The sequence below is a fragment of the Lasiodiplodia theobromae genome (assembly GCF_012971845.1).
Source record: "Lasiodiplodia theobromae strain AM2As chromosome Unknown scaffold_13, whole genome shotgun sequence".
Taxonomy (NCBI): domain Eukaryota; kingdom Fungi; phylum Ascomycota; class Dothideomycetes; order Botryosphaeriales; family Botryosphaeriaceae; genus Lasiodiplodia; species Lasiodiplodia theobromae.
Window position 1 is genome coordinate 443933 of NW_023336333.1, and position 27945 is coordinate 471877.

The 27945-nt window shown below is 53.4% G+C and overlaps 10 protein-coding genes across 10 annotated transcripts; 4 read left to right on the forward strand and 6 right to left on the reverse strand.

Moving 5' to 3' along the window:
- Positions 1-324: 324 nt before the first annotated feature.
- LTHEOB_4915 (Cytochrome p450 protein) lies at positions 325-1900 on the reverse strand (the record flags this gene model as incomplete). Its single annotated transcript, XM_035514002.1, has 3 exons — positions 325-481; positions 557-723; positions 791-1900. 3 exons carry the CDS (start codon positions 1898-1900, stop codon positions 325-327), a joined length of 1434 nt encoding a protein of 477 aa, XP_035374357.1.
- A 602-nt stretch (positions 1901-2502) lies between these two features.
- LTHEOB_4916 (U3 snornp-associated protein utp11) lies at positions 2503-3385 on the forward strand (the record flags this gene model as incomplete). The annotated part of the gene is made up of 2 exons (XM_035514003.1): positions 2503-2535; positions 2600-3385. 2 exons carry the CDS (start codon positions 2503-2505, stop codon positions 3383-3385), a joined length of 819 nt encoding a protein of 272 aa, XP_035374358.1.
- A 60-nt stretch (positions 3386-3445) lies between these two features.
- On the reverse strand, positions 3446-4337 carry LTHEOB_4917 (3-hydroxyacyl- dehydrogenase; the record flags this gene model as incomplete). The annotated part of the gene is made up of 2 exons (XM_035514004.1): positions 3446-3940; positions 4041-4337. 2 exons carry the CDS (start codon positions 4335-4337, stop codon positions 3446-3448), a joined length of 792 nt encoding a protein of 263 aa, XP_035374359.1.
- A 738-nt stretch (positions 4338-5075) lies between these two features.
- LTHEOB_4918 (Cytochrome c oxidase biogenesis protein cmc1-like) lies at positions 5076-5917 on the forward strand (the record flags this gene model as incomplete). The annotated part of the gene is made up of 2 exons (XM_035514005.1): positions 5076-5259; positions 5658-5917. 2 exons carry the CDS (start codon positions 5076-5078, stop codon positions 5915-5917), a joined length of 444 nt encoding a protein of 147 aa, XP_035374360.1.
- A 583-nt stretch (positions 5918-6500) lies between these two features.
- Positions 6501-7376, reverse strand: LTHEOB_4919 (Transcription initiation factor 31kd protein; the record flags this gene model as incomplete). Its single annotated transcript, XM_035514006.1, has 1 exon — positions 6501-7376. The coding sequence occupies one exon, from the start codon at positions 7374-7376 to the stop codon at positions 6501-6503; it is 876 nt and encodes a 291-aa protein (XP_035374361.1).
- Positions 7377-8218: 842 nt separating this feature from the next.
- On the reverse strand, positions 8219-8944 carry LTHEOB_4920 (Alpha beta hydrolase fold protein; the record flags this gene model as incomplete). Its single annotated transcript, XM_035514008.1, has 1 exon — positions 8219-8944. The coding sequence occupies one exon, from the start codon at positions 8942-8944 to the stop codon at positions 8219-8221; it is 726 nt and encodes a 241-aa protein (XP_035374362.1).
- A 685-nt stretch (positions 8945-9629) lies between these two features.
- LTHEOB_4921 (DNA-directed RNA polymerase II largest subunit) lies at positions 9630-10554 on the forward strand (the record flags this gene model as incomplete). Its single annotated transcript, XM_035514009.1, has 2 exons — positions 9630-9836; positions 9916-10554. 2 exons carry the CDS (start codon positions 9630-9632, stop codon positions 10552-10554), a joined length of 846 nt encoding a protein of 281 aa, XP_035374363.1.
- Positions 10555-16452: 5898 nt separating this feature from the next.
- LTHEOB_4922 (tRNA guanylyltransferase protein) lies at positions 16453-18008 on the reverse strand (the record flags this gene model as incomplete). Its single annotated transcript, XM_035514010.1, has 7 exons — positions 16453-16731; positions 16872-17065; positions 17176-17348; positions 17409-17453; positions 17526-17657; positions 17841-17936; positions 17995-18008. The coding sequence occupies 7 exons, from the start codon at positions 18006-18008 to the stop codon at positions 16453-16455; spliced, it is 933 nt and encodes a 310-aa protein (XP_035374364.1).
- An 803-nt stretch (positions 18009-18811) lies between these two features.
- On the reverse strand, positions 18812-24318 carry LTHEOB_4923 (DNA-directed RNA polymerase II subunit RPB1; the record flags this gene model as incomplete). The annotated part of the gene is made up of 5 exons (XM_035514011.1): positions 18812-18830; positions 18884-23796; positions 23858-23928; positions 23978-24134; positions 24190-24318. The coding sequence occupies 5 exons, from the start codon at positions 24316-24318 to the stop codon at positions 18812-18814; spliced, it is 5289 nt and encodes a 1762-aa protein (XP_035374365.1).
- Positions 24319-25034: 716 nt separating this feature from the next.
- LTHEOB_4924 (Set1 complex component swd1) lies at positions 25035-26660 on the forward strand (the record flags this gene model as incomplete). The annotated part of the gene is made up of 4 exons (XM_035514012.1): positions 25035-25104; positions 25206-25267; positions 25318-25547; positions 25595-26660. 4 exons carry the CDS (start codon positions 25035-25037, stop codon positions 26658-26660), a joined length of 1428 nt encoding a protein of 475 aa, XP_035374366.1.
- Between the last annotated feature and the right edge of the window lie 1285 nt (positions 26661-27945).

Consider the following 27945-nt stretch of genomic DNA (forward strand, 5'->3'; position numbering starts at 1 on the left):
TAGTAAGACGGCTTGAGTGGAAGGACAAAAGTACAGTTTTATGTTCGTCGTGGGAGCGGAGCGCTTGCTTAAGTGAAGTATACCCAAGACTATATTTGTTACGAACCCTAAGGGACAAGGGCTTTACGACTGTCAGGGAGCCGGCAAGGTGCGCTGAACGACTACACTCGCTTGCAGTAGATAGGACCCTCGTGGTCAACTTGTCAATTGATTCTAACACCTATATTGTGTATCCCGAACCTCTCCCCGAAAGCCCGAGCTCTGCTTACCTAACGATACGCCCAAACTCCCCCAGAAAGAGTAGCTGGCGTAACAGGTAGCCGATCACTTAGAAGCATCCGAAAGTTTAACCATAAGCGGTTCCTTCTCCCACAACTGGAATACCTTTTGGTCGAACCAATCAACATTCTCATCGACCAGCTCCATGTCAAACTTGAAAAATATGCGCGCAAGAATACAGCGCATCTCGGCATAGGCAAGGCTGTACGATGAGAAGGCAGTTAGTCCAGATGTAGTCAACAAATCCGGGGGAACTTCAAGCATTAACAACACTTACTTCTTACCCATGCAATTCCTCGGTCCATTTGAGAAGGGCATGAAGACAGATTTCTTATCACTCCCGTATTTTGGATCATCAAGCCATCTCTCCGGGATAAACTGGTCTGGGTTCGTAAAGTTTCGTGTATCGTGATAGGCAGCGTATTGGGAAACATAGACAGAGGTCTTGGTGGATGTTAGCAAGGTGAAAGTGCCGGTCTATGAGGAGGTTCGGAAGGCTATTAGAACTTACATTCTCAGGCAAATAGTAGCCACTGACAGTTTCGCCATTTTTGGGAACCCTACGGGCAAAGCCGGTAGGAACAGGAGGGTACATACGCAGGCCCTCATGTATGACGGCTTGCAGGTAGGGAAGGTGGCTTGCACTCTCAAAGGTTATCTCCTCCTCGCTATGGAAGACTGTACGAATCTCATAGCAGAGCTTCTTCATTGCTTCCGGGTGCTTGAGAAGGGCGAAAGTTGTCCCTGACATCATCGTAGCAGTCGTCTCGCTTCCAGCTATGAGAAAAAGAACCGAATTGGACTTCAGTTCCTCTTCGGTGAGTCCTCCCTTTTCTTCGGTCTGGTTCATAACCGCTGTAATGAAATCTGGGCGCTGCATTTCCATGGCGAGGCGTTTGTCGACCTTTCCAGCAACAAAGTTGTGGAATAGGATATGGACTGGTGTTGATATCTTGCTAAGCAGAGCCAAAAATACAGAAGCTATCTTGTTGATAGTCCTGTAGTAGTTGATTGCTTGTAAGATGTTGACCACCCTAAGAGCCCCCAGGATTGCAGGGATAAAGTCATGGTAGTCGTCGCTGTCTAGGCAGCCGAAAGACTCACCAAAAGTAAGATCGGCAATGATGTCGAAGGTGGTATAGTTGAAGTACCGAACCAAGTCGACGGGAGTGTTCCTCTTTTCCAAGAGACGTGCCATAAGCTTATCGATGTATCCCCGGATTAGAGATTCCTGGTTTCTCAAAGCCTTGTCCGAAAAGCCTTGCGAGAAGACGCGCCGAATTCTTGAGTGGTCCTCGCGAGTCGATGACAAAAGACTTCGTACGCCATTGGGCTGTGTTGGATACCACAGGGGATCCTTTCCAAACTCGGGCCTTTTCGCTCCACGAAAGCCGTATATGTCCGACCATGCAGTGTCTGCAGAGATGAATGATAGTTCGTCAGGGGCAATCCGAACCACCTCGCCATACTTTTTGTGCGCCTCGGCGACGGTCTTGTTGATGGTCCCACGGCACAAGCCGACTGCGTAGGGTAGTCGGCTAGAAGCGTACAATCTAGGTCCAGGGAAGTGGCGAAGAGGGTGTAGGTAGAGGTTGTAGAACGCGTGCCCGAAAGAAGCCATAATTGCCTATATTCGTAAGTCGAGAATGACTTTTAAATTTCTAAAGCAATACTTGCAGTTATTAGCATAGCTCCTAAAAAGGAGCTTCCGCACTCTGGTAAATGCTGTAAGAATGTTGGAAGAGACATTTGGATGGAGGCCGTAGAGGTATCCGAGAAAAGATTATGCACAAGACTCGTCTTACAACTTGCAGTCTATAGCGTAGAGGATAGAAAGCTATATATTTGTTGTTGTTCATCGTGGCAACTAATTATGGTCCATGTATTCCAATGAAGCAACCGTTGCTATCCAGCATTTTCCGGTCGTAAGCGGACTCTCTTATGTCTCAAGCATCTTCCCATAGGTCGGATCTGCACACAATAAGCCTGAGCAAGCTGGTAGGTGAGAATACTACTCTCAGGGATCAATGGGTTGAGCCCAGCCAATAGCGAGCAGTTCCGCGGGGAACGGTCGGACATCGGCAAAAATTTGGCCGACTGGATTTGAGATTTTGGGGCTCATGTTCAAACCGATCATTGACGCGCCCTCCGCTGCAACTACTCCGGCGCACAACTATTCTCACGCCCACATCACTCGGTCTTCGTTGGTACCGCTCGCCCGCCATGTCGTCCATGCGTAATGCCGTCCAACGGCGCGTAAGTTCACCCACAAAATACCGCTTCTGCTGTTTGTAACTAATGTTGACTTTTTTATGTACAGAACCACAAGGAGCGCGCGCAACCGCTCGAGCGACAGAAATGGGGACTGCTGGAGAAGCACAAGGATTACTCTCTGCGCGCGCGAGACCACAATGAGAAGCGCAAGCGGCTCAAGATCCTGCGCGAGAAGGCGAACGATCGCAACCCGGACGAATTCTCATTCGGCATGATGTCGAGCAGTGTCGACCGGCGCACCGGCACGAAGATCGGCGACCGTGGCAACTCGGCCCTTAGCGAAGACGTCGTCAAGCTGCTCAAGACGCAGGACGCCGGCTACATTCGGACGATGCTGTCGAAGGTGCGGAAGGAGAGAGCGAAGGTCGAGGAGGGTTTCATGCTGGATGATGAGGAGGGTGAGATCGAGGCGTTGAAGAGCAAGAGGACGGGGAAGGGGAAGCATACGGTGTTCGTTGGTGATAAGGAGGAGCAGAAGACCTTTGACGCGGAGGAGTGGTTTGGCGTGGAGGATGAGATGGACCTAGAGAAGACGTGGAATCGGCCGAGAAAACAGACAAAGAAGCAAGCGGGCGGCGAGGATCTTGATGAAGTTGAAGGTCAACAGGAGAATGACAACAAGTTGGACGAACGGGAGCAACGAGCATGGGAAAAGAGGCGGGAGAAGGCGCAACAAGCACAGCGTCTGAAGGTAGAGGCGTTGAAGAGGAAGGAGAAGGACCTCATGGCCGCGGAGAAGGAGCTCGAAGAGCAAAGAGCCCGGATGAGCCACAATGCTGGCGGCGTCAACAAGAACGGCGTCAAATTCAAGGTCCGGGAACGCAAGCGCTGAGCGACGGCATCGATCCAACATGAACTTTTGCTATGTACGGCGCCAAATCGACTCGACGGCTTACAGCTTACTCGGCATTCTCATTGCACCATCCAACCTTATAACCTCCCCGTTCAACATACTGTTCTCTATCGCATCCTTTACCGTCCTCGCAAATTCCTCGGGCTTACCCGGCCTCTTCGGGAACTCCATGACGCGCTCCAAGCTTTTCCGCACTTTATCACTCAACATTGCGGTCATGTTGCTCTCAAACAGGCTGGGCGCAAGCGTTACAACCCTGATACCAAAGCGCGAAAGATCGCGCGCCATGGGCAGCGTCATGCTGCGTACGGCACCCTTGGATGCGGCATACGCAATCTGTCCCATCTGGCCATCAAAGGCTGCGGAGGAGGATACCATTATGATGACGCCGCGCTCACCATCCGGGCCGTATGGCTCATTTTGCGTCAGGTACGGCAGGACTTGACGGATCAGGTCCACGGTGCCCCGCAGGTTTATCGAGATGACGGTATCGAAGGAGCTGAGGGGGAGGGGCTCGTTCTTTTGATCGATTATCTAGACGGAGGAGAAAAAGAACAGTTAATTCAGAGCTCATGATTATGCGCATCTGCAACGCAATCTCCCGCCAGTGACGGTGAACCGCAAGACGACTTACTAAACCAGGAAATCCAACACCTGCACCTGCCAGCACTCCGCCCAGCGGCACGCCCTTCTTTTTCGCAAACTCCACGCTGCCCTTCACAGCCGCTGCCACGCTCTCCGTGTCCGTGACGTCGGTCTCGAAAAAGCAGGCCCGCTCGTTTCCTAGCTCCTTGACCACTTCCTCGCCCGAGTTGCTGTTCATGTCCAGGATAGAGAGGTAAGCGCCTTGGCTATGCAGGAGCTTGACGGTTGCGAGACCGAGCCCGCTAGCACCGCCGGAGACGATGAAGAGGCGGTTTGGGATTTGCATTGCTGTAGCGGGAGAACGTGACTATGGAGGAAGAAAGATCGATAGATAGTGCTTGAAGTACAATAGATGCGTATGGTGAGAAATCCAGGCTCGCAATTGAAGATGTTGTATTTCGTAATTGCTGGAGTTGGGCGAGAGGAGGGATTCAGGTGTCAGATCAGCGAGCACCTCTTCTCTAAAAGCACTGAAACGAACCTCGGCTCGTAGCAGCGCAAGGGTACCTGTGAAGTCCCCCCCAAACTGCCGCTTCTCACCGCCTTTCACCGCAGTTCGCTAGCCGCCCGCGTCGCGGGTCCCTTCCGCAGATCGGGGGCCCGGCGAAGGGACCCAGTCTCGAACCACCATCAGACCCAGCTCTCGCGCGAGCTCGTCTCATCGGCGCGTTGCGCAACAGCAATTCCCCCTCCCCACCGCCCCTGTTTCGTGACCTCCTTCGGCCAACCACTCCACCCCTCTTCAATTGCTCACCCAGAGGGCAATTTCTCAACCACGAAGCCCGCCCGGCTCTCGCGCAAAACCCGAAAAAGTCCGCCGGGAAGCTTTGCTGGAACGATTCGATCGATACGCCCCGCCTTCCTTCTCTCTTGCCTCATTCGCGAGCCGCACGCCAGCAATCCGACTTACTCGGCCTCTTGGACCTTTCTCTCTTCCTCCCCCCAACGTTAGGCGTACGCGTCTCCGACCGTATCTCGCTCCCAATTGAACTCTATTCTCCTCCCCCCACCACCAGCTCTACCAATGGCAACAACACCCTCTTCAGCAACAGGCGCCGCAAAGGCAGCAACGGTGGCGTTCGATAAGGATGCGGTACCGCGCGACCCGGTGCCGCGTAACCCGGTGCCGCTCTCGGCGGGGCAGGAGCAGCAGGTGCGCGACCTGTACCACAAGCGGGTGAGGCAAAAGTGCGCGGACGAGGTTAAAGGTAAGACAGACAACAAGGCTGGCTTGGCGAGACAACGTGAGACTGTTCATCGCGTTCTTTCCGTTTTTCTTGATTCTTCTTGGTCGTACGGGGAGAGAGGCTTCGGGGCTTTCATTGAGGGGAATTGGTGGGGCGGCGCGAAGGGTTGGAGGGTGGAAGAAAAAGCGGAAAGGAGGGCTATGGGGCACGAGTGCTGGACTTTTCAGTACTGAAGTGCATTCTTTGGCCTTTCTTCTCTTTTGCTCTTCCATATTTGGGGAGCAGATTGCTGCTTTGAGAGACTGCTGCCTGCCGTTTCCTCTCACCGTTCTTTTTGCTTTTTTTCTCTGGTCTTTTTCGTCTTTGTGGCCCGAACTGAAGGAGATTAAGGAGCCGTAAGCTGACAAGATTCCCTTTAGAATTCGCCTCATGCGCCCTCAACCGCACCATCAGCGCAACGTGGGCATGTCGGCAGCAACGATTGGCCATGAACAACTGCATGGTGGCGCATGCGACGCAGGAAGAGCAGGACCGCGCGAGAGAAGAGTGGTTCGCGACGAGGGAGCTGCGCAAGCGGGAGAGGGAGGAAAAGGAGAGGAAGCGCATCGAGCAGGAGAAGTTCCACCGCGAGTGGTGGGGCTTGGACGATGAAGGAAAGAGGAAGTTCGAGAAGAAGTGAGAGGAGGTTCTGGAGTTTGATCAATATGGCATATTGTGCGATGTGGAGCGCCTGCCACGAAACGCGGCAGTGCTTCACTGGATCAATGCATCACGCAAGGCGTTCGACCGGGTCAGGATGAATGAAAAAAGAACATGGCGTTTAGACACTTGTATGGTCTTGACTGCCGCCACAGATGAAAAATGTGGTCTGTATAAATGATTATCGTGCAGCAGAAGCGCTGCACGAATGTATGACATGTTTGTAGCCTGAGGGGATGATGAAATTTGAATAACCCGACTCTGCTGTTGATCGTTCCTTCAATCGTACAAGTTTTCCTAGGCGTGTCCCTCCGCAACGCATGAATTGAACTTCAGCTCGGCTTTGCCAGCTGAGATATGAAAACGCCCGACGCCTGACGCTGTTGCCGCCCGCTGCTTGCTAATTTGAAGCCGTTTTCGTTCGGGACGCTTTGCCGACTGGGCAATTGCTCCTTGGCGGAACCGTGTGAGAATCTCGCCTTTAGGAATGTCCATCATTCACACTTCGGTCTGGTCACCGAGTGCTAGCATTTCCTTCGCCGCCAATTGTTGTGCTCATGGTCTCAAGCGTCGGCCATCTCCCGGTCCTCTCCGACGCCCATGACGTCTTCGAACTCGTCTTCGTCTTCGTCCATGCCCTCTTCCTGAACGCCTTCCATGCGGTCATCGCCATTGATGCCGTCCTTGCCTTGCTCGTCTCCATCATCCTCGACGTCGCTATCCCACTCCTCCTTCAGCCCCCATCCTGCTCCAGTGAAGCAATACCTCTCCGGCGGCAGCCTGACGCCATATTCCCTCTCCGGCCGAGGCAAGCTCACCCTGTTCTTCTCCTGCGCGAGCTCGAGCAGGAACTCCTTAGGCAGCACCGGATTGAACTGGTAGTTCAGCCTGCTCGCAATCGCCGACCTAATCGCCGCCAAACTGACATTGTTCTCGTCGCCCCCTGCGCCACCGGCGCCGCCGGCCGCGCGCTGAGGGTTCCCCGGCGCGCCACCCTTGCCGCCCGTCGCGGCCGTCGTCGTCTCAGCCGAAATAGCGACGGCGTCGGACAGCACGCCGGCGGTGTAGCGGTAGGCGAAGTCCATGAGCTGCAGCGGCACGCGCTCCTGGTACGCCGACACGCCCAGGTGGGCCAGCACCATGTGCAGCAGGCGCGCGTCGCGCGGCCGCTTGGTGAGGCCGCTGTCGTTTAGCGACGTGTTGGGCTGGACGGTGGGTGCTGCGGATGATGATGCTGATTGCTGCTGCGCGGGCGCGGTTACGGTCGTCGAGGTCGCGTCGCCGCCGCCCGTCGCGCCGGGCGTCGTGCCTGCGGGGGCTGCGGCATTGGCGGCGGAGCTGCTGGGAGGCGTGCTGGTGGTCGCGTTGCCCGGTTGGCTGGGCCCGCCGGTGGGCGTCGCGATGCCGTTGGGCGCGTCGCCGGTCGCGGGCGAGGCCATGGGATTTGTGGTCGTGGGTCGCGGCGGGGAGGTTTGCGGTTTGCGAGCGAAAGTCGTGGATGGGTTGGCAGCTCTCTGGAGGTGGTGAGTTGCGCGCGCAACCAGCACGCGCGGTAGGTAATGGGCCGAGAGGTCGGCGGACGCGATCTGGACCGACGTTGCTCCGCTTCCGACTGCCGAGTGGTCCGTGCGTCCATCGGCGCCGGCCCGGCTTGGAAAAAATTGAGGACTACCACCGTGCATGTGGAGTTCGATATCAGTGCAACGCATTAGTCGTTCGTTTAGCCGCTTTACAGATTTTTTCTTTGTGCAATCCTGCACCGCATTGAGTTCACGAATGCAGCATGCACTTGCATAGTCCGCACAAACATTCATCCCCTGCATGCCGACTGTACAAGCAATGTACCGCTCCACACACGAACTAATACTTTGCTAACAGTGCTAATTAGTTCCAATTGACTCAATTGACGTTCCTTCTTGTGTTTTCCACCATAGCAGCAAAAGAAAACTCTTCAACACCACCCCAAACCGCCACCCTTCCTCAACAACTCCCGGGCCCATTTCTCGACCTATACACACGCAAAAAAGAAGGTATAACCCTGGATTCTAACCAGAACTACTGGATCCGCCGGGAATCGAACCCGGGACCACTCCCATGCTAAGGGAGTATTATACCACTAAACCACAGACCCGATGCGGCTGCTGCTTTTGCTGCTGCTTGATGAAAGAGCATGCTGCTGGACAGCATTATGACTGACAATGGACTGAGAACCGTCTAGCACTGGACCGAATTGAACCGGGAGTAATGGCTTTGGGTGAACCGGGACGTCTGACAATGTTGCTCACAGTTTCGTTGCCGGATCGCCGGCCTCGGATGTGAGCACCCACACATCTCGTACGAAGGCCTTGGCGCCACCAATGACTTTCTTGCTCCATTCCGTGTTGACGACCAGCTTGATCTGCTCGGGTGGGATTTCCGGGGTGTCGTATTCGTGCAGGGCTAGGTAGCGGGGCACCTCGACGCCCAGCTTCGCCTTGGTGGCCTCGGCCGTAGGTGCCGAACTAAGCTTGTAACGCGTAGAGCGGCGGTAGCCGGCGACGGTGCTCAGCATGTCGAGGTGCTGCAGGCGGTACCATGCGTCGAAGTCGCGCTCGGCGTCATCGCCGGCAGCCGGGTCCATGGCGACGGCGATGATGCAGCGCCCAACACGGCGGCCGTCGTCCTTGGGGATTTGGCCTTCGAACGTCTGGATCTTCTCGTAGTTCCGCAGGTCGAAGTCAACGAGCTCGAAGTGGGAGCGGCCCTCGGGCAGCTCGTTGTGGGTGAACTTGGCAGTCTTGAGGTCGTCTGAGTCAACCCAGGGCAGGTCTGGCAAGACATAGAGACAGAGGTAGGAGAACGGGCGAGAAGAGTCGGCATTCTTGAAGCGGAAAGCGGCAGGGGGCCCGTTGCGAAGGGCGAGCATCTCTGGGACGTGGGATTCGTCGTACCACTTGTCGAAGGTAGCCTCGTCAAGGACTGGGTCTTTGATTGTTGCCCCAATGTAGAGAAGCCCGGGAATCGGCATCTTGGATGGTCTGTAGGTAGTGTGAGAGGTACTGATGGTAGGTTAGCTGATGGAGCTGCTAGGAGAGCACGATTAACAGTAGATATTTATAATCCCCGCGACGGGTATGTATGCAGAGAGCGGGGTTGACACGGCCATTGACCGGAAGGCCTGGTCCGACGGTGCATGTAAGCTGCGTTTCCGACCACCCCGGTTGCAGGGAGTTATGGCCAAAGTTACAGTGGTATCTTCATCAACAGAGAGTCTGAGCCAAACAGCGCTATGCTCCAGACATGGGAATGTACGTAGAAGTGGGATTGCGGAGTCGATGCGGAGATGACGCACCTCCGCGGGCCGGCTCCAAGATGCTGACTCGTTCGGGTGCCCGCCCGGCTAAGATAGGACTACCGTAGTTGTTCTCTTATAAGCTGTATTAGATCCGGGACGCCTGCGAAAACAGTATCGATGATTGCATTCACATCCTTTAGATATCTGTATGCTTCCAAGCTGCGCTCTTGCTACCGTGATAGCATAATGCGGTTATCAGCGCGTTGCCGGCCGGAAGCCATTGGCCAGGACTATTTTGGTCCCTGACTCGCGCGACTCGGCCAAAATTTCCAGTGAACATTTCCCCATCACCACCTCCGCGCGCCCACAACCATACCTTTCGCACCCGTTTCCCCGCGCCCTCCCCTCCCTCGCTTTCATGGACGCCTCCGCCCTCCTCACCAAGCAGGGCTGGCGCGGCACTGGTCACGGTCTCGGAAGCACCGGCCACGGCATTGCAAGACCGCTGCTCATCTCCAACAAGCAGGATGCGCTCGGCGTCGGCAAGAAGAAGCTCCAGGTGGCGGACCAGTGGTGGATGCGCGCATATGACGCGGGTCTGAAGGAGCTGGGCACAGGCAAGCAGGTACGCGCTAGCCCTGAATCCCTTCGCTCTTGTAAGGCGTTGAGACCGGCTCGCTGAAACTGACAAAAACGGCGCCTAGACCGCGCTCTCGTCGGTCAGACAAAATGGCATGAATAGAGGCGGCCTATATGGCTTCTTTGTGAGAGGTGAGGGCCTGGCAGGCACCATCTCGGATACCTCCAGCAGTACGTCGTCGCCGTCGGACAGCTCTACGCCCGCGACCACGCCAGAAGCCGAATCGACGCCTGAGCCGAAGAACTCCGAGAAGAAGCGCAAGCGAGCTGAGGGAGACGACGGGAAGCGGAAGAAGAGGAAAGAGGGCAGCGTCACACAAAGCAAGGAGAAGTCGAAAAAGGGCCGCCGTTCGAAACAGGGCTCTGCTGATGAGGCGGCACCTGATGCTGCCACTGAAGATCCTAAACTACTGCGTCGTGCCGCAAAGAAGGCGCTAAGGCAACAGAGGGCTCTGAGGGACGCCGCGAGCAACCAGGTTAGCGAGGACGAGAAAAAGAACGAGGGGTCGGAGACTCCCGCAAGCGAAACAACCAAAGCCAGCAAAGGAAAGGACAAGCGAAAAAGAGAAGGCAAGGGTACAGACTCCCAAAGGGAGGCTGAGAAGAAACTGAAGAAGTATGCCGCGAAGGCTGCCGAGAAGGGGATGACGGTCGAAGCATATCTCGCAAAAAAGGAACGCAAGAAGGAAAAGGCCAAAAAATGAGTTTGGATATACGGGCACGACATGCGTGCGTCCCATGTTCTTTCCTGGAGGCTTGCACGTCCAGCTCCTCAACGCTACGTATTGACGTTGGCGACCCGCACCAGAATGACTGGTTCTAGCCTGGTCTATTACACCTGCTACATTTCACAACGGATACCAGACAAAACTGCCGAACCGTGCCGCGAGGACCCGTAAAGGAACGGAGCGGCACGCTGCAGGAGTGGAGCGGAAACATTCACTGGATAGTGGATGATGGCCCAGGTTTACTCCGGCCGAGAAGGCCTGCAGAAGAGCAGTGTACCTGGAAAAATGTGATAGATCGCTCGGCCAAAAGGAGCCTTATTTCATCATCCTCTTTGTATTTACCGTTGGTGCCACCATGTCGATGTGAGGCAACAAAGTTACACAGGGTATCTTCAGCGAGCCCAAAAAATTTTCTCGTAGCACTGCCTCTTCCCTACTAGACACGTACTGTGAACCACCGGCCTTTCCAAATCTCCCGTGACACGGGTTTGAGTTGTATTCTTTTTCTTCGGCACCATACGCTCTCCACCTGCCGTATGTAGAAGGAGGCCTCAACACTGCGCTGACCAACGGGACCTTGTTCCTTACTTTTTTCTGCCGTTTGAGATTCAGCCTTGTCTCACTTTCCTTGCCTTTCTTGGGCTTCAAGGGATAATTGTGGTAGCCTTTTTTAGCAAGCTGCCGCTGCTGCTCTTTGCCGCCCAGGCTTCCTGTGAGAAAGACGCGATCGAGAAAGGAGGGTACAATCGTCCCGTCTTACCTTCGGACACGTCACTCGTTGTAAAACAAGACTCATGTTCCTCAATTGTTTACGCATTTCCTTCGCCGTACATATGCCTACCTCCCGCACCCCCACTGGTCCTTTCCAGCCACCACCCCCCGCACTCCTACTTTTCACTTCTACTTTTCGATTCTTGCCGACCTCATTTCATATATTCCTTGCTCCATAGATTGTTGCCCTTCGCATTACTCCTTCAACCAACTTGTCGCCGCCGTGACAACCGCCTCCATTCCATAACAGTCCCCAAAATTTGCCGACTTCCTCCTCAACAACCTAAATTCAGCTTCTACCTGCCGGTTCAGCAGATACAAGAGAGAAAGGAAGAGCTGAAAGGACGAAGAACAACAATTGGAACCATGTGCCACTACGTCATCTATCAATTTTTCTGTGGCTGTCAATACCGCTTGTTCGCCCGCCGCTGTGCCGACCCGTCCTGTCGCAAGCCGACCTCGTACGCAAAGAAGACGATCGCACTGGTCTGCGATTGCCCTGGCCACGGCGGTCCGCCCACACCGCATCATTATGAGCGCATGGAAAGCCCAGTGCTGAGGATGGGCGTCTGCGACAAGTTGGTGTGAAGAAGAAGAAAAAATTAGATGGTGATAATTAACCCCTTCTCGTGTCACCTGTGATGCATCCATTAATTCAGCGCTGTAGGGCGAAAGATCGTTCTCCTTACATTTCCTTCCGTCTTGGCTTAGAGTAAGAAAACGAAAGACATGAAGGTGGTTTCTTGTTTTTTTGGTTTCGAGGTTCGGATCGGGCTGTGCTTCGAGGGCCTTTTTTCCTTTTGCTCTTTCGGACGTTGGGCGCCGAGTCGTCTTTTCTTGCCCGCCAGGTGCGTGGTGTTCGTGCATCTTTGTTTTTTTCTTTCAGGGCGGGCTTCGTCACGTCACTTCCCCCGCCGCCATCATACGATCCTTGCTCGTGGAAGCACTGATGCCCATGGGGGAGCTGAGACGCACGTCCCCACGTGGATGCATGTGATATCGCGTCACTTCTCTGCAAGCATGCCTGATCATGACGGGCACCGCTCAGTTTCTCCGCTAAGAGCACGGTTGCAAAGGCATTTCGGGAAAAGCAGTCTTTCCACAAAAGTTGAGCAGGAAATCCTTTCAGGGGAGCTGAGGAACATGTGTACCTATTTTTAGTCGTAGACGCACCTAGACTTTGCATTCTCTCCAATCATTAGAGAATCAACAAGTAGCAGCAGGCGCTCTCTGCAGGTAAGAGCATACAGCCTTCCACTGTGCAACATTATACGTGGTCCTCGACTTCTTCCCGCAAAGGTGTCAGCGGTTCCTACACAGATCTTGCTGAGTTGTCCGTGGAGAAATAGTGGATATAAACCCCACAGATGGGCTTCAACTTACCGCCTTTGCATTTTAACATAAAATTCCCGCCAGTAAAGTGAAAACGGAACATGTCAATGTAAGCCATGTGTGAATACGCCTTCTATAGGTTCTACTGCGGGCACCTCTATCGGAAGAGATTGGTGTGTTGCTCCAGGGCGCGAGAGCGCGTTGTGCCGGAATTGGGCTGCGGTCGAATTACAAGAATCTGCGGCAGGCCGATGCGCTGCAGAAAGTTGTGCCCACAATGCGGAGGCTCGTACTGGATACAGGGATTGGAGAAGGTATGGTAGATGCGTTTGTTTTCCTTGGTGGCTTTCAAACCTCCTGTTGCCGCGTGGTTATCAGCCGGTGGTTAAGTGACTCTCATTGTCAACCAATTTCATATTACTGCGGGTCATTGCTAATCAGCCTCAGAGACTTGAAAAGAGCAAGATTCGATCTTTCTCAGAGTTCATTGCATCACACCTGTGTGGCGGCTCGGAGCTCGGTATCAGGAATCGTGATATTTGGGGTAAGCGCCCCCTTCTCTTGCCATGTCAGTTGTAGCTGAAGCCTCCAAGTCCCCATAGGTCATCCTGTCCACAATGACCAGATGGCGGAGCCAGTAGATTTACTCCAGCTGATGCATATGGGGGGCATGATGGAGGGCGAAAGTGGGAGCGGGAGTGGTAGAAGCGGAAGCGGTGGCAGCACAAGGAGCACATCTGACACATCAGCACACACGTCGCTGGAAACACACACAGGAGGCACACCGATACTTACTGCAGCACACTGAATAGAGTTGAAAGATGGTTTTCAGGCAGACACTGTGCAACAAAGAATTTCATGTATAGTGCTGACGTAGCAAACGAGCCACGGAACTGTTCGGCTGCTTGCATGAAACGCTACCTGCCCCACGCAGGCAACCGAAGCAACAACAAAGACTCAAAGGCCACAGTGTCCGCAAAGATGACCAAATACGTTTCATTACTTTGACTTAACTTCCTTATGTAAGTTCTGTGGTTTCTAACAACCAAGATTGGAAAGTGAAGGGCAATGTCTCGAGCATCGAGTCTCAAAACGATATATGGGGCAATTTAGTCTCGAACAAGTCTACTTGATCGAATGTATCCAGCTAACAGTCTATGAAAGGCTTTTATCAAAACAATTGCAAGAGATACAGTCATACAAAGGGCATCGGCACCATGACCGAAGTCCTATTGAAAGGAACTCTTCATCGATCAGTGTATATATTGAGTACGACTTTCGACCCTCAACTCTGAACTTCGGCAACACAACAATCTCTAGAGAAACATTCACAGCGCTTGCTCAGCCATCACGAACATCACTTCTAGAGAAGATACAACGTCGGACATTCAAATACAATGTGCTACTTCTGGAAGACTACCTTCAAGTGCGGCCACATCTACCGCGGTCAGATCTACGAGAAAGGCAAAGATGCGGCCTCATCCTGGTGCCAGGAGAATATTAAGGAGAAGAAGATTGAGGGATGCGATAAGCCTGAAGCGTTCGGGGAGAGAGAGAATGACAGGGAGTGTCCGGGTTGCTTGGCTGCTCAAAACAACACCAAAACCATATCCACCGAATTTCCAAGAAAGTGGTGATATTGGAGCTTTACTATCCTTTCCCTTCAGTTTCTACGATCCCGGGATATCAAGTTGTTGAATTTGACAATTGTGCATTTGGCTTGGAGTCTACTGGTGGGTGGTCTGGGCCCTTCATTTACGACTTGATATGGATGATTCAGAGGGTATCTACGACATTCTTATCTGCTGTTTGCTTTTGCTAGTTGCTGACTACTCATCTGGGAGTATATATTATCTACTGCGGCAGCAATTAATTCTATGGATCACCCTTTGCACTTCCTTAAGCTGCTAAATCAGAGTGATGGCATTTATGAGACATCAACCTGCGCAAACAATACCGAAAGCCATCACTTAATTTCATTTTCCCAGACTACATCTACGTAACTGAATCCGCATCCAAACCATCAAAGTCACGAACTGCGCCAGCGCATGTCTCACATAAACTTTGGTGCCCAAACGCCCGCATAAGAAAACAAAAACCTGTCCGCCATACACCAACGCAAACCCAACCGTTTGAGTACAGCAAGATCAGCAAATTTATTTGAGGGTTACAAAATGTGCCACTACCATGATACACTGTATGCATGCGGCTGCAACAGCCAAGTTCTCACCCGCAGATGTTCACATTCTGCTATGCGACCTTCTTCGCAACCCTGCCCGCGCGCCCGTGTGGTTGCCTTGGGCTTCTCGAACGAAGACTGCGAGGCGTGTCACAATAGACACTCAGGTGAAGGCGCAGGAATTGCAGCTGATACCAAAGATCTGAAAAGGAAACGTGAGGAGGATGACGATGGAGAAGGAATTCGGGATCAGGGATTGTGGTAGGTTGCGGTTATTTTTTTAAGCAAGTAGGGCATGCCCTCTTCACTTTTTTCTTCTCCTTTCGCTCACTGATCTTGCTAATTATGCGCTGGGCAATGATTAGGGGTATGGCATGGGACATTTTGAAGACAATGTCATTGTCGAGGTATGACCGGGTTTGGCATGGCATATCCAATCCGGGGTGGGTGGGGAATTTTTGATGTAATGAAGGTTTCTTCAGGAGGCTGGTTTTAATGGATCAATCAGTAAATTCAAAGTGCGTAATGCTTGGGTGTTTTTCGATTGTCCGGTGATGAAGTTCATTGCGTTTGCTGCGTGTATTCATTTAAGGCAAGCTGGTATAATCTATCAGCTGAGGCTTACAAGACTTTTAACGTGTTATCTGGTAGTTCGTGCTGTTCTCAACAAGGTCGCATCGTCTGTATTTATCTTCGCAGCCATGTAGGTGCTTTCTCCATACCAGTATTAACTCATGCCCCTACCAATGTGAATATTCTGCTGACTCAAAACGCCAGAAATATAATATACTTGCAGACATGAGGAAGGCTACGTGTATCCAAGTTGGCAGTTGATGTTACTCATTCGTGTGGTTAGCAGTGACTGTTCATTAGAGGGCCCAATAATAGTACACGCACTCAACACCTATTTTTCCATTTAACACTAAAGGCTGCCTGCATGCGCTCACAGTTACTGCCAATGTATAGTATAAATTCTCTCCATATCTAGTGCTAATATTTCCCTTCTTCTACTAAACCACCACAATTCTTATACTCCAGGAAACACAGAGTACGACAGTAAACCACTCTACAAGCGATTCCACTGCTTAAGCTGACATATCAAAGCTTTGAAAGAATACAAGCCAATAATTAACGCCAAGTAAGGTTTACACCATCTACACAACATGTCTGGACCACGTCCTCCGGATTCTCCTCCCCTGAATCCACCACCACCACCCAGGCCGCCGCCTTCACCTCCGCCCACACCTCCTCCAACTAGGACACTACAATCTCTGCAATAGAGCTGAACAGAAAAATGTATTTTTGAGACCAAGGATGAAGGGTAGTTTTCCTATGACCGACCCTTAATGAGGGAGTTACGGGGCCCATCATATGCTGTAGGCCCAGTTCAGGGAGCAAGGCAGATGGAGATAGTGTAGCTCCCAGTCAAATCATATTCTAAAAGCCTCTTTCCGTGTCTCTACCGACGCATTTGTGCCCGCGTCTCCCACTCAACAGCGCCATGCCATTCCGAGTCCACTGCTACTTTCTCGACCCTCACCCCCCTCAGCCCCATCCACCCTCCTCCGCACCTCTCCCTCTCCCTCAACCCCTCACTCCTTCAACTTGCCCGCCCTCCCACTCAAGATCCACGGGCGCCTCAGCCAAAAGTCGTCCTTGATGATGTCGACGTGCTCAACCGCGATCTTCGCCTTGGCGCGGCGCTTCCTCTCCTTCTCGGCGGCCGTCTTGCTCAGCGGCTGCGCCGCCGTCGACGACGGCTGCGCATTGTCCAACGACGCCGTGGCGGTGGGGTCGTCGTCCAGATGATGATCGGCGGACGCCGCCGCCGCCTGATCCTGCTTCTTTGTCGGGATGTCGACGAGTTCGAACTGTTATCAGGGGCATGTGTCAGCGGACTTTACGGTTGAGGAGGAACAATGGTAGCCGAAAAGAGAAGGAAATGGGGAAGATATGAGCAAAGGGGCTGTGTAGTTGTTGTAAAGGGGCAGAAAAATGAGAAAGAACACACATCGCGAAACACAACGCTGCCCTTCTTGAAGAGGTCGTCCTCGTTATTGTAGTTGATGCCAAATTCCTTGAACAGAATCTCGTTTTTATCCGACGACACGGTGCCACTTAGGCGCTGCTCTGCTGCCGCGGCGTCCATGCCACCGCGCTGGATTAGCGTCCAGAAGGTTGTATTGTAGAGGTTGTTTATGTGGCCTGCAGAGGGTAAAAAAGGACGAAAAACCAATCAGCCACCAAACTCTCCAATATGCCAACAAACCTAGCAACTGCAGATTAGTAGAGAGGATGGAGGGGTTATGACGTACAGTCAACTTGTCGCCAGCTCATGTAATCCCTTAGATTCTGCACGCTGGGATACATGACGGCGCGGCCATCGAAGCTCGGCATGGGCGGGGTGAGTGGCTTGTCGGGAAAGTAGGTTTGCCAGAGATATATATAATGCGAGGTGAAAGTTGTAGCGACGGTGGTGATGAGCTTGCTACCAAGGATGCTAGAGTCAGCTTCTACGCTCGATGGTAAGCCAAAAGGCAGAACTCACGCTGCTCGTCTCTCGAAGAGATTGCAGTCTTTGTGGAAGATGAAGCTGGTATAGTGATGTCAGTTCAGTCATGACCTTTCGGTTCCAAGGAGCATTTCCCCCCAGTTTGAACCTCACCTGTACTCGTCGCTGATACCATAGCCGAGCACCAGGTCAGGCAGCTCCTTGAACACGCCAACGGCGGCCGCGTTCATCAACTCAAGCGCACGGCGGTCGTTCGGCTTCTCGAACTCATATTTCGCCGTTAATCTATTTCCGCTCACATGTCAGCTACTTTTCTTTAGCAAAAAGTTTTCCCGCTTGAAAGTTGTAGCACGCAAAAGCGAGGGCACGTGGCCAGAAGAAAGGTCATGCGGAGAAACATATAAAGAAAACCGAAGAATTAAGACTGAAAGTGGCGCTGTTGCTCAAGGAGGATAAATTGAAGCATACTTGTGGAAGCCTCGACCATCAATGCGAATGACGATCCAGGTGTTGGGCAGAAGAATGTCAGGCTGGCTGCGTTCGAAGCTCTTCACGTATTCGTATCTGCGCAACGATGGAATCAGCTGGGTATATCCTGGAGTCAGAATACCAAAATACGTACTTCGAATTCGCCATGGTGGGGAAGAACGAGAGTGTTTGGTGGTGTAGGTTTTGGAGGCGCGGCTTCAAGTTTTCGGAGGATGGCGGCCGCGCCAAAAGTCCTTGACTCAGCCGCAGATTCACGTCACTTGCATCTCCCCAAATTTTGGCGACCAAAAGTCATTTTCATCAATTTTCGTATCCAACCCCGCGTTCCATCAAGCCTCGCGAGGAGTACGAGGGTATCTGGACGTTGTGTGTTTTTTTTAGTTCTCTCTCTTCCTCCTTATCTTACGCTTTTCTAAGCCAATAATCAAGGATGAAAGGAAAAGTCAGAAATCCATATAGCCACCACCCACCGCTTCATGTAAAAAACCCGTCCATCCAGTCATCACCCCCACCAACCAGCCAGCGTTTCGAGTACCTTCGCTTCACCAATGCAAATTGGTTCACCACCCGCCCGCGAGGTAAAAAGGAATAAAGGAAGCTGCCCGCCCAAAGCTTTCGAAAGGCCCCAATCAATCTGTTTTTGGGCAACGCCGAAATTCATGCACATGAAAGAGGAAAAGAACCCAGTCCGTAAAACCCACCAACACCATCGCAGCAATTGAAGCTCTCGTCGGGACGCAAATTAAGACGGGTCTTTGTAGCCTTGATAAAGGGAGAAAATCCGCTGGCCATCGGAAAATCGATGCCCACGCTTTCCGTGGCCATGGCTGAAGTTTTCTTTTACTGCATGAGAATATTCTTACAGAAAAGCACATCACACCCGGTGCTGCCGATGTGGGCCCATCTAAGGGAACACCTGCGAAGCCGCCGAATGAATCCGCTTCTGGAGCTTAGTCCTGCCGCGGCGAACTGCAATCACATGTCAGTCCCATCCACCCATAACCTCGAGCTGTGAAACTTACGTAGGAGAGTACTTCGGGGACGTGGGCGAATACTTCGGCGAAGTGGCCGAGTACTGCCCCGCACCCGGAGAAGTAGGAGAGAACCTCGGTGACGTTGGTGAGTACTGGTCCCCAGCAGGGCTGGTTGGGCTGTACACCGGGCTCGTGGGAGAGTAGCCCATCGCAGGCGACGTCGGCGATCGTCGGTCGCTGCCTGCACCAAACTGCGGGCTGGTCGGCGAGTACATCGGCGACGTGGGGCTGTAAGCCGGAGACGTCGGGCTGTACTTTGGTGACGTTGCGTGCGCCGGCGACGTCGGGCTGTAACTGGGCGATGTCGGCGAGTACGCCGGGGAAGTCGGTGACGACGGCGACGTAGGAGAATAAGATGGCGACGTCGGAGAGTAGTTGGGAGATGTGGGCGACAAGCTGTTGAATGCCGGCGATGTTGGCGAGTAGCCAGGCGAAGTGGGTGAATAGCCTGGGCTGGTAGGCGAAAAAGCAGGCGACGTGCCGCCAAACCGCGGGCTCGTAAGGTTGAGGCCTGGCGAGGTGGGAGAGTAACCGGGCGAAGTTGGCGAGTAACCCGGAGAGGTAGGGCTCTGGCCGCTGAAGGGGCTGGTGGGCGCATATCCAGGGCTGCGAGCGTAGGGGCTCATGCCGCCATCGCTGAACGAGCCATACGAAGTAAGGCCACCGCTTTCGTCGCCACCAGCCTGCACCATCGGCGAGAACGATGCGCCATAGTCCGGACCAGCGAACGCGCCCTCGTGTGTTGGAGAGCCGATATCGTAAGGCGTAGCAGCACCATCGGCGATGTAGCCAGGAGCAGCGGCCAGACCAGGCATGAGCCCGTAGCGAGCATTGTCCGACGCACACGTGTTGAGCATGTTCTTGTCAACCATGATATCCATCTCGCCTGTACCGGCGGGCGCCAGTTGACCCAACATAATGTTCTCCGAGACACCACGGCAGTCGTCGAGTTCACCACACGCGGCAGCATCCAGCAGAATTTCGACCGTCTCTTCGAAAGAGCAGCGCATGAGAGCACCAGTGTCGGCACGGTTGATACCGTGACGGGTAACAGCCATGATCAAACCACGAGCTGTCATGACGTCGACCAGAAGCGCCAAGTGACGATGGTTGACGTATGAACCGTCGAACGCCAACACCTGCGTGAATTCCTTAAGAAGAGCTGTACGCGTCGCCTCAATTCCGAAGACCTGGATAATCTCGAAGAAATTGTTGGAATAGGTACGGCTGGCGTCGACGCCGTCAACCGTAAGGACACGAGACAGAGCGGTACCGGTGGTATCGAGGAACCATTCTGTGCAGTCGTTGGTCTTCGCCATGTACAGGGTGCCATCATCCCTGACGACCTGCTTCTGGCCGCTGTTGATGAAGGCACGCTCGACGCCTGGAACGCCACGAAGCGTCAAGTCGTCAAGCAGTCTCTCCTCAAGCATGCCAAGCAGCTTCTCGTCGTTCTCTTCGCCCTCTTCCTCCTTGTTGACATCATGCTTGATCAAGCGGATACGGATGACGAGTTCCTCGGCATTGTTGTCACTGAAGATGACAGCCAGGTTCTTGTGGTATTCCTCCTTGATCCTGCTAGCGACTTGAGGCACCGTCAGGCCCTTGTCGAGAAGTTTGCCACGGTTGAGCACGATACGCATGAGCCACTTGGACTGTGAGTCGATATCTTCCTGCGTGTCATCGGGAATGATGAAGTACGACTCGACCAAGTCAGAATCAGCCTCGATCACAGTCGACTGGATGTCAGGATCATAGTAGAGCTCGACACACTCGGTAACAGAGCGTAGTGTCGTGTGCTCGATACGACTACGGAGCAGCTTGGCTTCGTGCCTCTTCACCTCGTCTGAAGTTTCCAAGGAGGTTGTCGTGTACACCTTCATGGAAGGAGTCTTGATGTTCTTGGCGACGTTCAGAATTTCCTTTAGACGGGGGACACCGAGTGTAACGTTCTTCGATGAGACACCAGCAAAATGGAAGGTGTTCAGAGTCATCTGCGTAGCAGGCTCACCAATCGACTGTGCGGCAAGGACACCGACCATTTCTCCAGGACTGACGATGGCTCTGTTGAAGCGGTTCTCGAGATCACCGAGAACGTTCTCGAATGCAAGCTTGTTCAGTGAGTATTCCCGAACAAGACGCTTGAACGACAGCCTTGAACGCAGCTGCGACTTGAAAAGGAACGTCGCGTTCTCCTGAGCCTCGCGCGACAACGGATCATCTCCACGGACGACGACCAGCCTGTCAAGGACTTCCTTAACCTTGGGAATGACTTCGGCAGGGTGGAGGTCGCTTCGAGAACCATCCTTGATACGGAACTTGCTCTTCGCCGTTTCAATGATACGCTGGATGTTGAGCGGAAGCTGGCGCTGGTCGTCCGCATCATTGGTGATGTTGCGGACGTACCTCCTGTCTTCCTCGAGCTGAGCGAATTCCTCGTCAAACAGGCGTTGCACCTCAATATCACCGGAAATGGCATCAGCCTGCTCCAGAATATCGCTTGAGAGCGAAGTCGACGGGTCCATGACGTTGACGTAGAACTTGCGCTTGAATTGCGCATCGGAGCAGTTGACGAAATCGCAACCCTGCTTCTCGATGTAACATCCATCGAGACCATCTTCACCGTAGACGAACTGAACAACATCACCGAGGGAGTTGCGCACGGTTCCATCGTACTTGGCCATGACATCCTCAAGGGCCTTCACCAAACGACGCTGGATGTAACCAGTCTCGGCAGTCTTGACAGCGGTATCGATAAGACCTTCGCGACCAGCCATGGCGTGGAAGAAGAACTCAGAGGGGGTGAGACCACGGAGGTACGAGTTCTGAACGAAGCCTCTAGCCGCGGGGGAGTAGTCGTCCTTCGTGAAGTGCGGCAGAGTCCGATACTTGAAGCCGAAGGGAATACGCTTGCCCTCGACTGATTGCTGACCGACAAGCGCCGTCATCTGGGAAATGTTGATTGTCGAACCCTTCGAACCGGAAGCAGCCATGGCAATGGCGTTGTTGCACTTTGCCACACTCTTTTCGGTGACAGCACCTGCGTTGTCACGAGCCTTGTTCAAACAGACCGAAACCTTACTCTCGAATGTTTCTCTCTTGGTCATACCGGGAAGCGGGTCAAGTTTGTCCTGTGTTGCCTCCTCCGTGATTTTAGCGACTTCCTCCTTCTGCTCATCTATGGCTGCTTCAATCTTCGTCGTGGTGATGGCGTCAGGAATGGTATCGCCAATACCGATCGAGAAACCGGTGTGCAAGAGCCAATAGTTGACAATACGCTGGGCACCGTTGAAGAAACCCACGGTGGCTTCCCAGCCCTTCTCGTTGTAGACAGTGTGGATGATACCACCACTGCTGGCACCAACAATCTTCTTGTTGAAGAGTCCGTACATGAGCTCACCGCCAATGATAACAACTCCGCTGTCATCAATTGGTGCGTGCGTCTTGCCGGGCTTGATCAGGTTGATGTCCGGAATGGCAAGACTGATAAGCTGCTTTCCAGTCCACCGGGGACGCGGCTTCAGAATCGCGGGCTGAGGAATCACACCGTCCCAGTCTGGTACCCAGAGAAGGATGTTCATAACTTGCTCTTTGGTGAGGAAGATATCACGGTTGCACATCTTGTAGATACCGCAGAGGGTGTCCTGCACGATACCCATGAGCGGACCGTTACGCTGAGGTGAAACGATATTTAGAGGCACCATGCAAAGCTGCATGACTTCTGCACGAGTCTCTTCGGTCTGAGGAACGTGCAAGTTCATCTCGTCACCGTCGAAATCGGCGTTGTACGGAGAGGTAACCGACAAGTTCAACCGGAAAGTCGAGTAGGGCATGACACGGACGCGGTGACCCATCATAGACTCCTTATGCAGAGAGGGCTGACGATTGAAGATGATGAAATCTCCAGATACGACGTGACGCTCGACCTTCCAGCCATATGCGAGCTGGATTTCTCCGGCACGCTTGTGATGACGAAGGTCGATGCGCGTGCCGTCGTCGCGGATGATGTACTTCGCACCAGGATGCTCGTTCGGGCCGTTCTTGACCAATTCGTGAAGCTTCGCAATGTTGTACGGCGTAACAGTCTCAGGATACGTCAGAGTCCTAGCAATGGACCGCGGAACACCGACTTCGTCCAGATCCAGATTGGGATCACCAGTGATGACGGTACGTGCGGAGAAGTCCACACGCTTGCCCATCAAGTTACCACGGAGACGACCATCCTTACCCTTTAGACGACCACGAATGGTCTTCAATGCTCTGCCGGACTTCTGTTGCGCCTGTGGCTGACCAGCAAGATCGTTATCCATGTAGGTTGCTACGTGCCATTGGAGAAGGACTTCGAAGTCGTCAATGACGTGCTGCGCAGCACCTTCCGAATGGCAGCGCTTGATGCTACCGTTGGCGCGGATGATATCAGCAAGCTTGTAGGTCAAATCATCCTCTCCACGCATGCCCTGTCCAGTTCCATCTACGGAGATAGAAGGTCTAACCGGCGGAGGAGGAACAGGCAACATGGTAAGGACCATCCACTCGGGCCTGGCGAAGTTGACGTTCAGGCCAAGAGTAAGAAGAGCCTCATCGCTGATCAGCTTGAAGATGTTCAGCACATCCTGGGGCTTGATGACGCGCTTCTCCGGCTGGCGAGCCTCCTCTTCATCTTCGCCCTTCTGGGGCTTCCAAGTTCCCATCAACTTCAAGCCGTCTTTGCGGATTTCAGGCTGCCTGTTTCCGCATCCGCCGTGCTGGATTTGGGGTTTCTTGTTCTTCTGAGCACCGTCGTAGTCGTCCGACGGCTGGTCCATCTGACAGACGTTCTTAGGCTTGCAGACCTTCCATATCGCTTCGAAGCGCTTCTTCGGGTCTCGTAACCGCAAGGCGTCTTTGAAGTGTTGCTCAGACTGGAATACGCGTCAGCAAGAGCGATTCATCACAGACTGTCATCCACCAGGGATGACTAACTTCATCTGCTAAGATCTTGCCACAGTTGTGGCACACGCACTCAAGCAGCTTCTTGATCTTGTTGATAAAGCCTGTGAAGAGTCAGCATTATTCTACTATACCTCGCCTGAAAATTCTTACCAACGTGGAAGACGGGCGTGTGCAGCTCAATGTGTCCGAAGTGACCCGGACACTCCTGCATGTTTTCACCGCAGGTGGCGCATGAATACGCACGGTCGATGGAGCCAAGCTTGGGGTCGTTCAAACCACCTTCACGGGGACGCTGCTTTGCCTCGTCCTACAGTGGCATCAGAACGACGTTCACAACACAGCTCGTAGTTCAGGTGACGCACCATGGTCTCCGGGTAGATGATGTGAGCGACACTCATCTCTTGGATCTCCGCGGGATCCAGCAGACCAAACTGGATCTCTTGGATACTCTTCAGCGGCGCGCTGGACGCCGTGAAGTGAAGGTTCGCCATGTTGAGGGTGTTGAGTCGCGACGGTCTTGGGCGGAGAGCGCGTTGCGACGACGGGCGCGGTGGGGAGCTGCGCTAAGTGACGACAACCTCGCAGCGGCGGATCCGACAGCAGCCTCGGCCTTCCTCCTCACTCTACGTCCGTCGTGCGGGACGAACGTGTCCTCCTGGTGTGTCGGCGCGATAGATGATGGGCCCGGGACTTGGCAAATGGAAACCGGGGCGCTGGACGCGCTGGCCGCACGGCGGCGAACGTGAAAGGCCTGCGGGCCTGATGCGACCGGGACGGGCGTGGGCGACGCGATCCGGGCGCGAAATGAGCGTGGGCGGCGTTGCGATGTCGACAGCAGGCGGAACAGGGCCGTCGACAGGACGCTCGGCGATGGAGAAGTTGGGGTGCGGGTGGTGGGTGTGGTGATGTTGAAGTGAAGCCCTCCTGGCTCGCGCTCCAGGTTGGAAGTTCGCTCACAAAGGCGGCGGGTCCGAGCGCCGCCTGCCGCCTGGCTCGCCACAGCATGCGACACGTGATCTGGAGCCGCACCCGCGCTAGGCCGATCGCAGGCCAACGGCTGCCCGCGCTGCAGGATCCGACTCGCCGACCGTCGTCCCGCGCGATCATCACCGCGCATATCCAGACGTCGCGCCGTTCCGCGCGCACTTACTGCCGCCTGCCCTTGCTACACCACCATGCGCATTGTCTGCGCACTACCCTCGCCTTTATGAATCTTCCACTCATTGACCCGGCCGTCCTGGCCCAGGACACACCCGAAGCTCCAGCTGGAAGGCTCCGTAAGTCGCATGGCTCTATCTAGCACCGTTCTCCAAGCAGCGCCCGATCTTCCCCGGCGATGCCCTCTACGATAGGCACTCTGACACCGCGCCTTCCTTAGATAGCGGCCACTCGACATGTATGCGATTCAATCACCGCGGCGACTACCTCGCCTCTGGACGGGTAACCCTTTCCGGACACCGCTGCTATGGCCTGAACTTACGCTCCTCCAGGCAGACGGATGCGTAGTCATCTTTGACCTCGAGACGAACGGCGTTGCGCGAAAGCTTACCGGTCACACGCGCCAGGTACAATCCTTGAGCTGGTCCGCCAACGATCGCTACCTGCTCAGCGCTTCACAAGATTGGAGATGCGTGCTCTGGGATCTGAAAGACGGCAGACGGATACGGACCGTCAGGTTTGGGGCACCGGTTTTCATCGCTGAGCTCCATCCGCGCAACCAGTAAGCCCCACATGTTGTTAGCCCGGCGTCTGTCTAACTCAGCGTAGCCTGATGTTCGTAGCTGCTCTATTCGAGGACCAGCCCGTCCTGGTGGATATGGCCAACGATATTCCAAAGAAGCACGTTCTTCCCTCTGCCCCTCGCCGATCGCAAGTTGAACGGGACAATGCGACCGAGAAGCAAACCGCGCAGGATGCGAAGCAGACAACGACTGTCACCGTATTCACACCCACCGGGGATTACATATTATCAGGGACCAACAAAGGGTGGCTCAATATCATCGACACGGAAACTTGCGACGTTCGCTATTCGATGCGGTTGTCCAATAACCTTGTCATCTTCATTCGGTTGACTGCATCCGGCCGGGATATGGTTGTCAACTGCAGTGACAGGATTATTCGCACATTGCAGCTACCTGATCTCACTGACCCCAAGCTCGACTTTGACAGCATGGCTCTCACCACCGAACACAAGTTTCAAGACGTTGTGAACCGCTTGTCCTGGAACCACGTTTGTTTTAGCTCGACTGGCGAATATGTCACGGCATCGACATATATGAACCACGATATTTACGTCTGGGAGAGAGGACAAGGAAGTTTGACAAAAATCTTGGAGGCAAGAGAAGAGATTGCAGTCGTGGAATGGCACCCTCATCGCCCATTTGTGGCAGCTGGTGGTATTGAGTCCGGCAGAATCTACCTGTGGTCCATTCTCACACCTCAACGATGGTCTGCCCTTGCGCCGGATTTTGTCGAGGTGGAAGAGAACGTTGAGTACGTCGAGCGGGAGGACGAATTCGATATCCAGCCTCTCGAAGAGCTTCACAAGCGTCGCCTGGATCTGGAAGACGAGGACGTTGATGTTCTCACAATAGAGCCTGGCAAAGCAGAGTTTGAGCCGGCGGAATTCCAGATGCCTATTGTGCTGGATCTTGGTGGGAGCGACAGTGAAGATGAGGAGATCATGATTGGAGCCGGTCAATACCGCCGGAAGAGTCCTGGCGCTGGCAAAGAATGGATGAATGGCCAGGATGGCAGCGGAGATGAGAAGAAGAGTACGACAAATGGCACAGCGAGGTCGCAGAGTGCAAGCAAAAAGCGCAGGGCAGACTGAGTAGGGAATGGATCGACAAAAGCAATGACGGCATGGATGCATAGGTGCGGCGTTCGGAGCAAAGGACAATATACCACTCGGTTCTGCATAAGCTCTTCTTGATTGGATTGAATATTTCAGGAGTTATTAATAGCTCATGGTCGCCCACGAGCAGGCAAGGATCTTTCGGAATGGCTAGAGGTGAAATTAAAGCTAAAAGTTGACTTTCAATATCCCATCCTATCCACTTTCGTTTTTTGCTCATGTCATGGGCAGCTGAAGCTATCGTCCGGACGTATATGTATAATTATTAATTCGACATTTACGTCCGGACGATAGCTTCAAACAACCCATATATGTCGTTATTCGTCCAAAAAAAAAAAAACGAGAAAAGGGCACATATCATGGGTAGCTGAAGCTATCGTGCGGACGAGAATGTCGAATTTTTAATCTTACATACACGTCCGGACGATAGCTTCAGCTACCCACATGTGTTATTTTCCTGAGGCAGAGCTAGGGCATATTTACACTATATTCTAGAGCCCTGCTATTCTTCGCGCTAGCCATCGGCTGCGAGAGTGGGCTGTAGGTGTTTGAACAGGGTCTGGCCAGACCATTCTATGCAGCTGGTAGCTTGGTGTTGACGCTACATGGTTGCGTCAAAGATCGATACGCATTCGGTCTCGAAGAGCTATTCAACCAGCATAGAGCAGCCATTTGGATCCATTCAAGGCAGCTTACAAATCTCAAAGCTCCCTGCAATCTCCACGGGTAGACAAAGAGGGCGTCTGGACAAAAAAATTTGCGGATGTGCGCTCGCCCAGTACTACTAGGATCCTCGCTAAAATGTTGCCAGTGCCTACAATATCATCCGCAATGTATAAGCTGGCGGGAGGATTAGCGGAAAAGTCCAGGTAGTCTTGTCCGTTCCTTTAAAATCTGTTTGCACGTCCGCATATCAGCTTTAATGATTTGACTGCTTACTTCATGTCGTCGGACCTTCAAAGACGATAGTAAATGGCCCAGAAATGTTCTAGAATGATGTCTCCTTTGTCATGAAGCGAATCGACTGATGTTTGGAGAGAATGCCACGTCGAGTAGGGACAAAGCTTGTCCCAGTTCCGTTCCTGGGTGATCTCACAGCTTTTGATCTTTCTTCTTTGGATGGTTCCAATGTGCAGGGAACGTATTCTGGGGAGTCGCAAGTCGGCCTCGGCCGTTTTTTCATGCTTGATGTTGATTCGATCTGAGCTGCTCCATCCTACACGGATCCGTCGAAAAAGTGCGTTTCGACATGTGCGGGGGC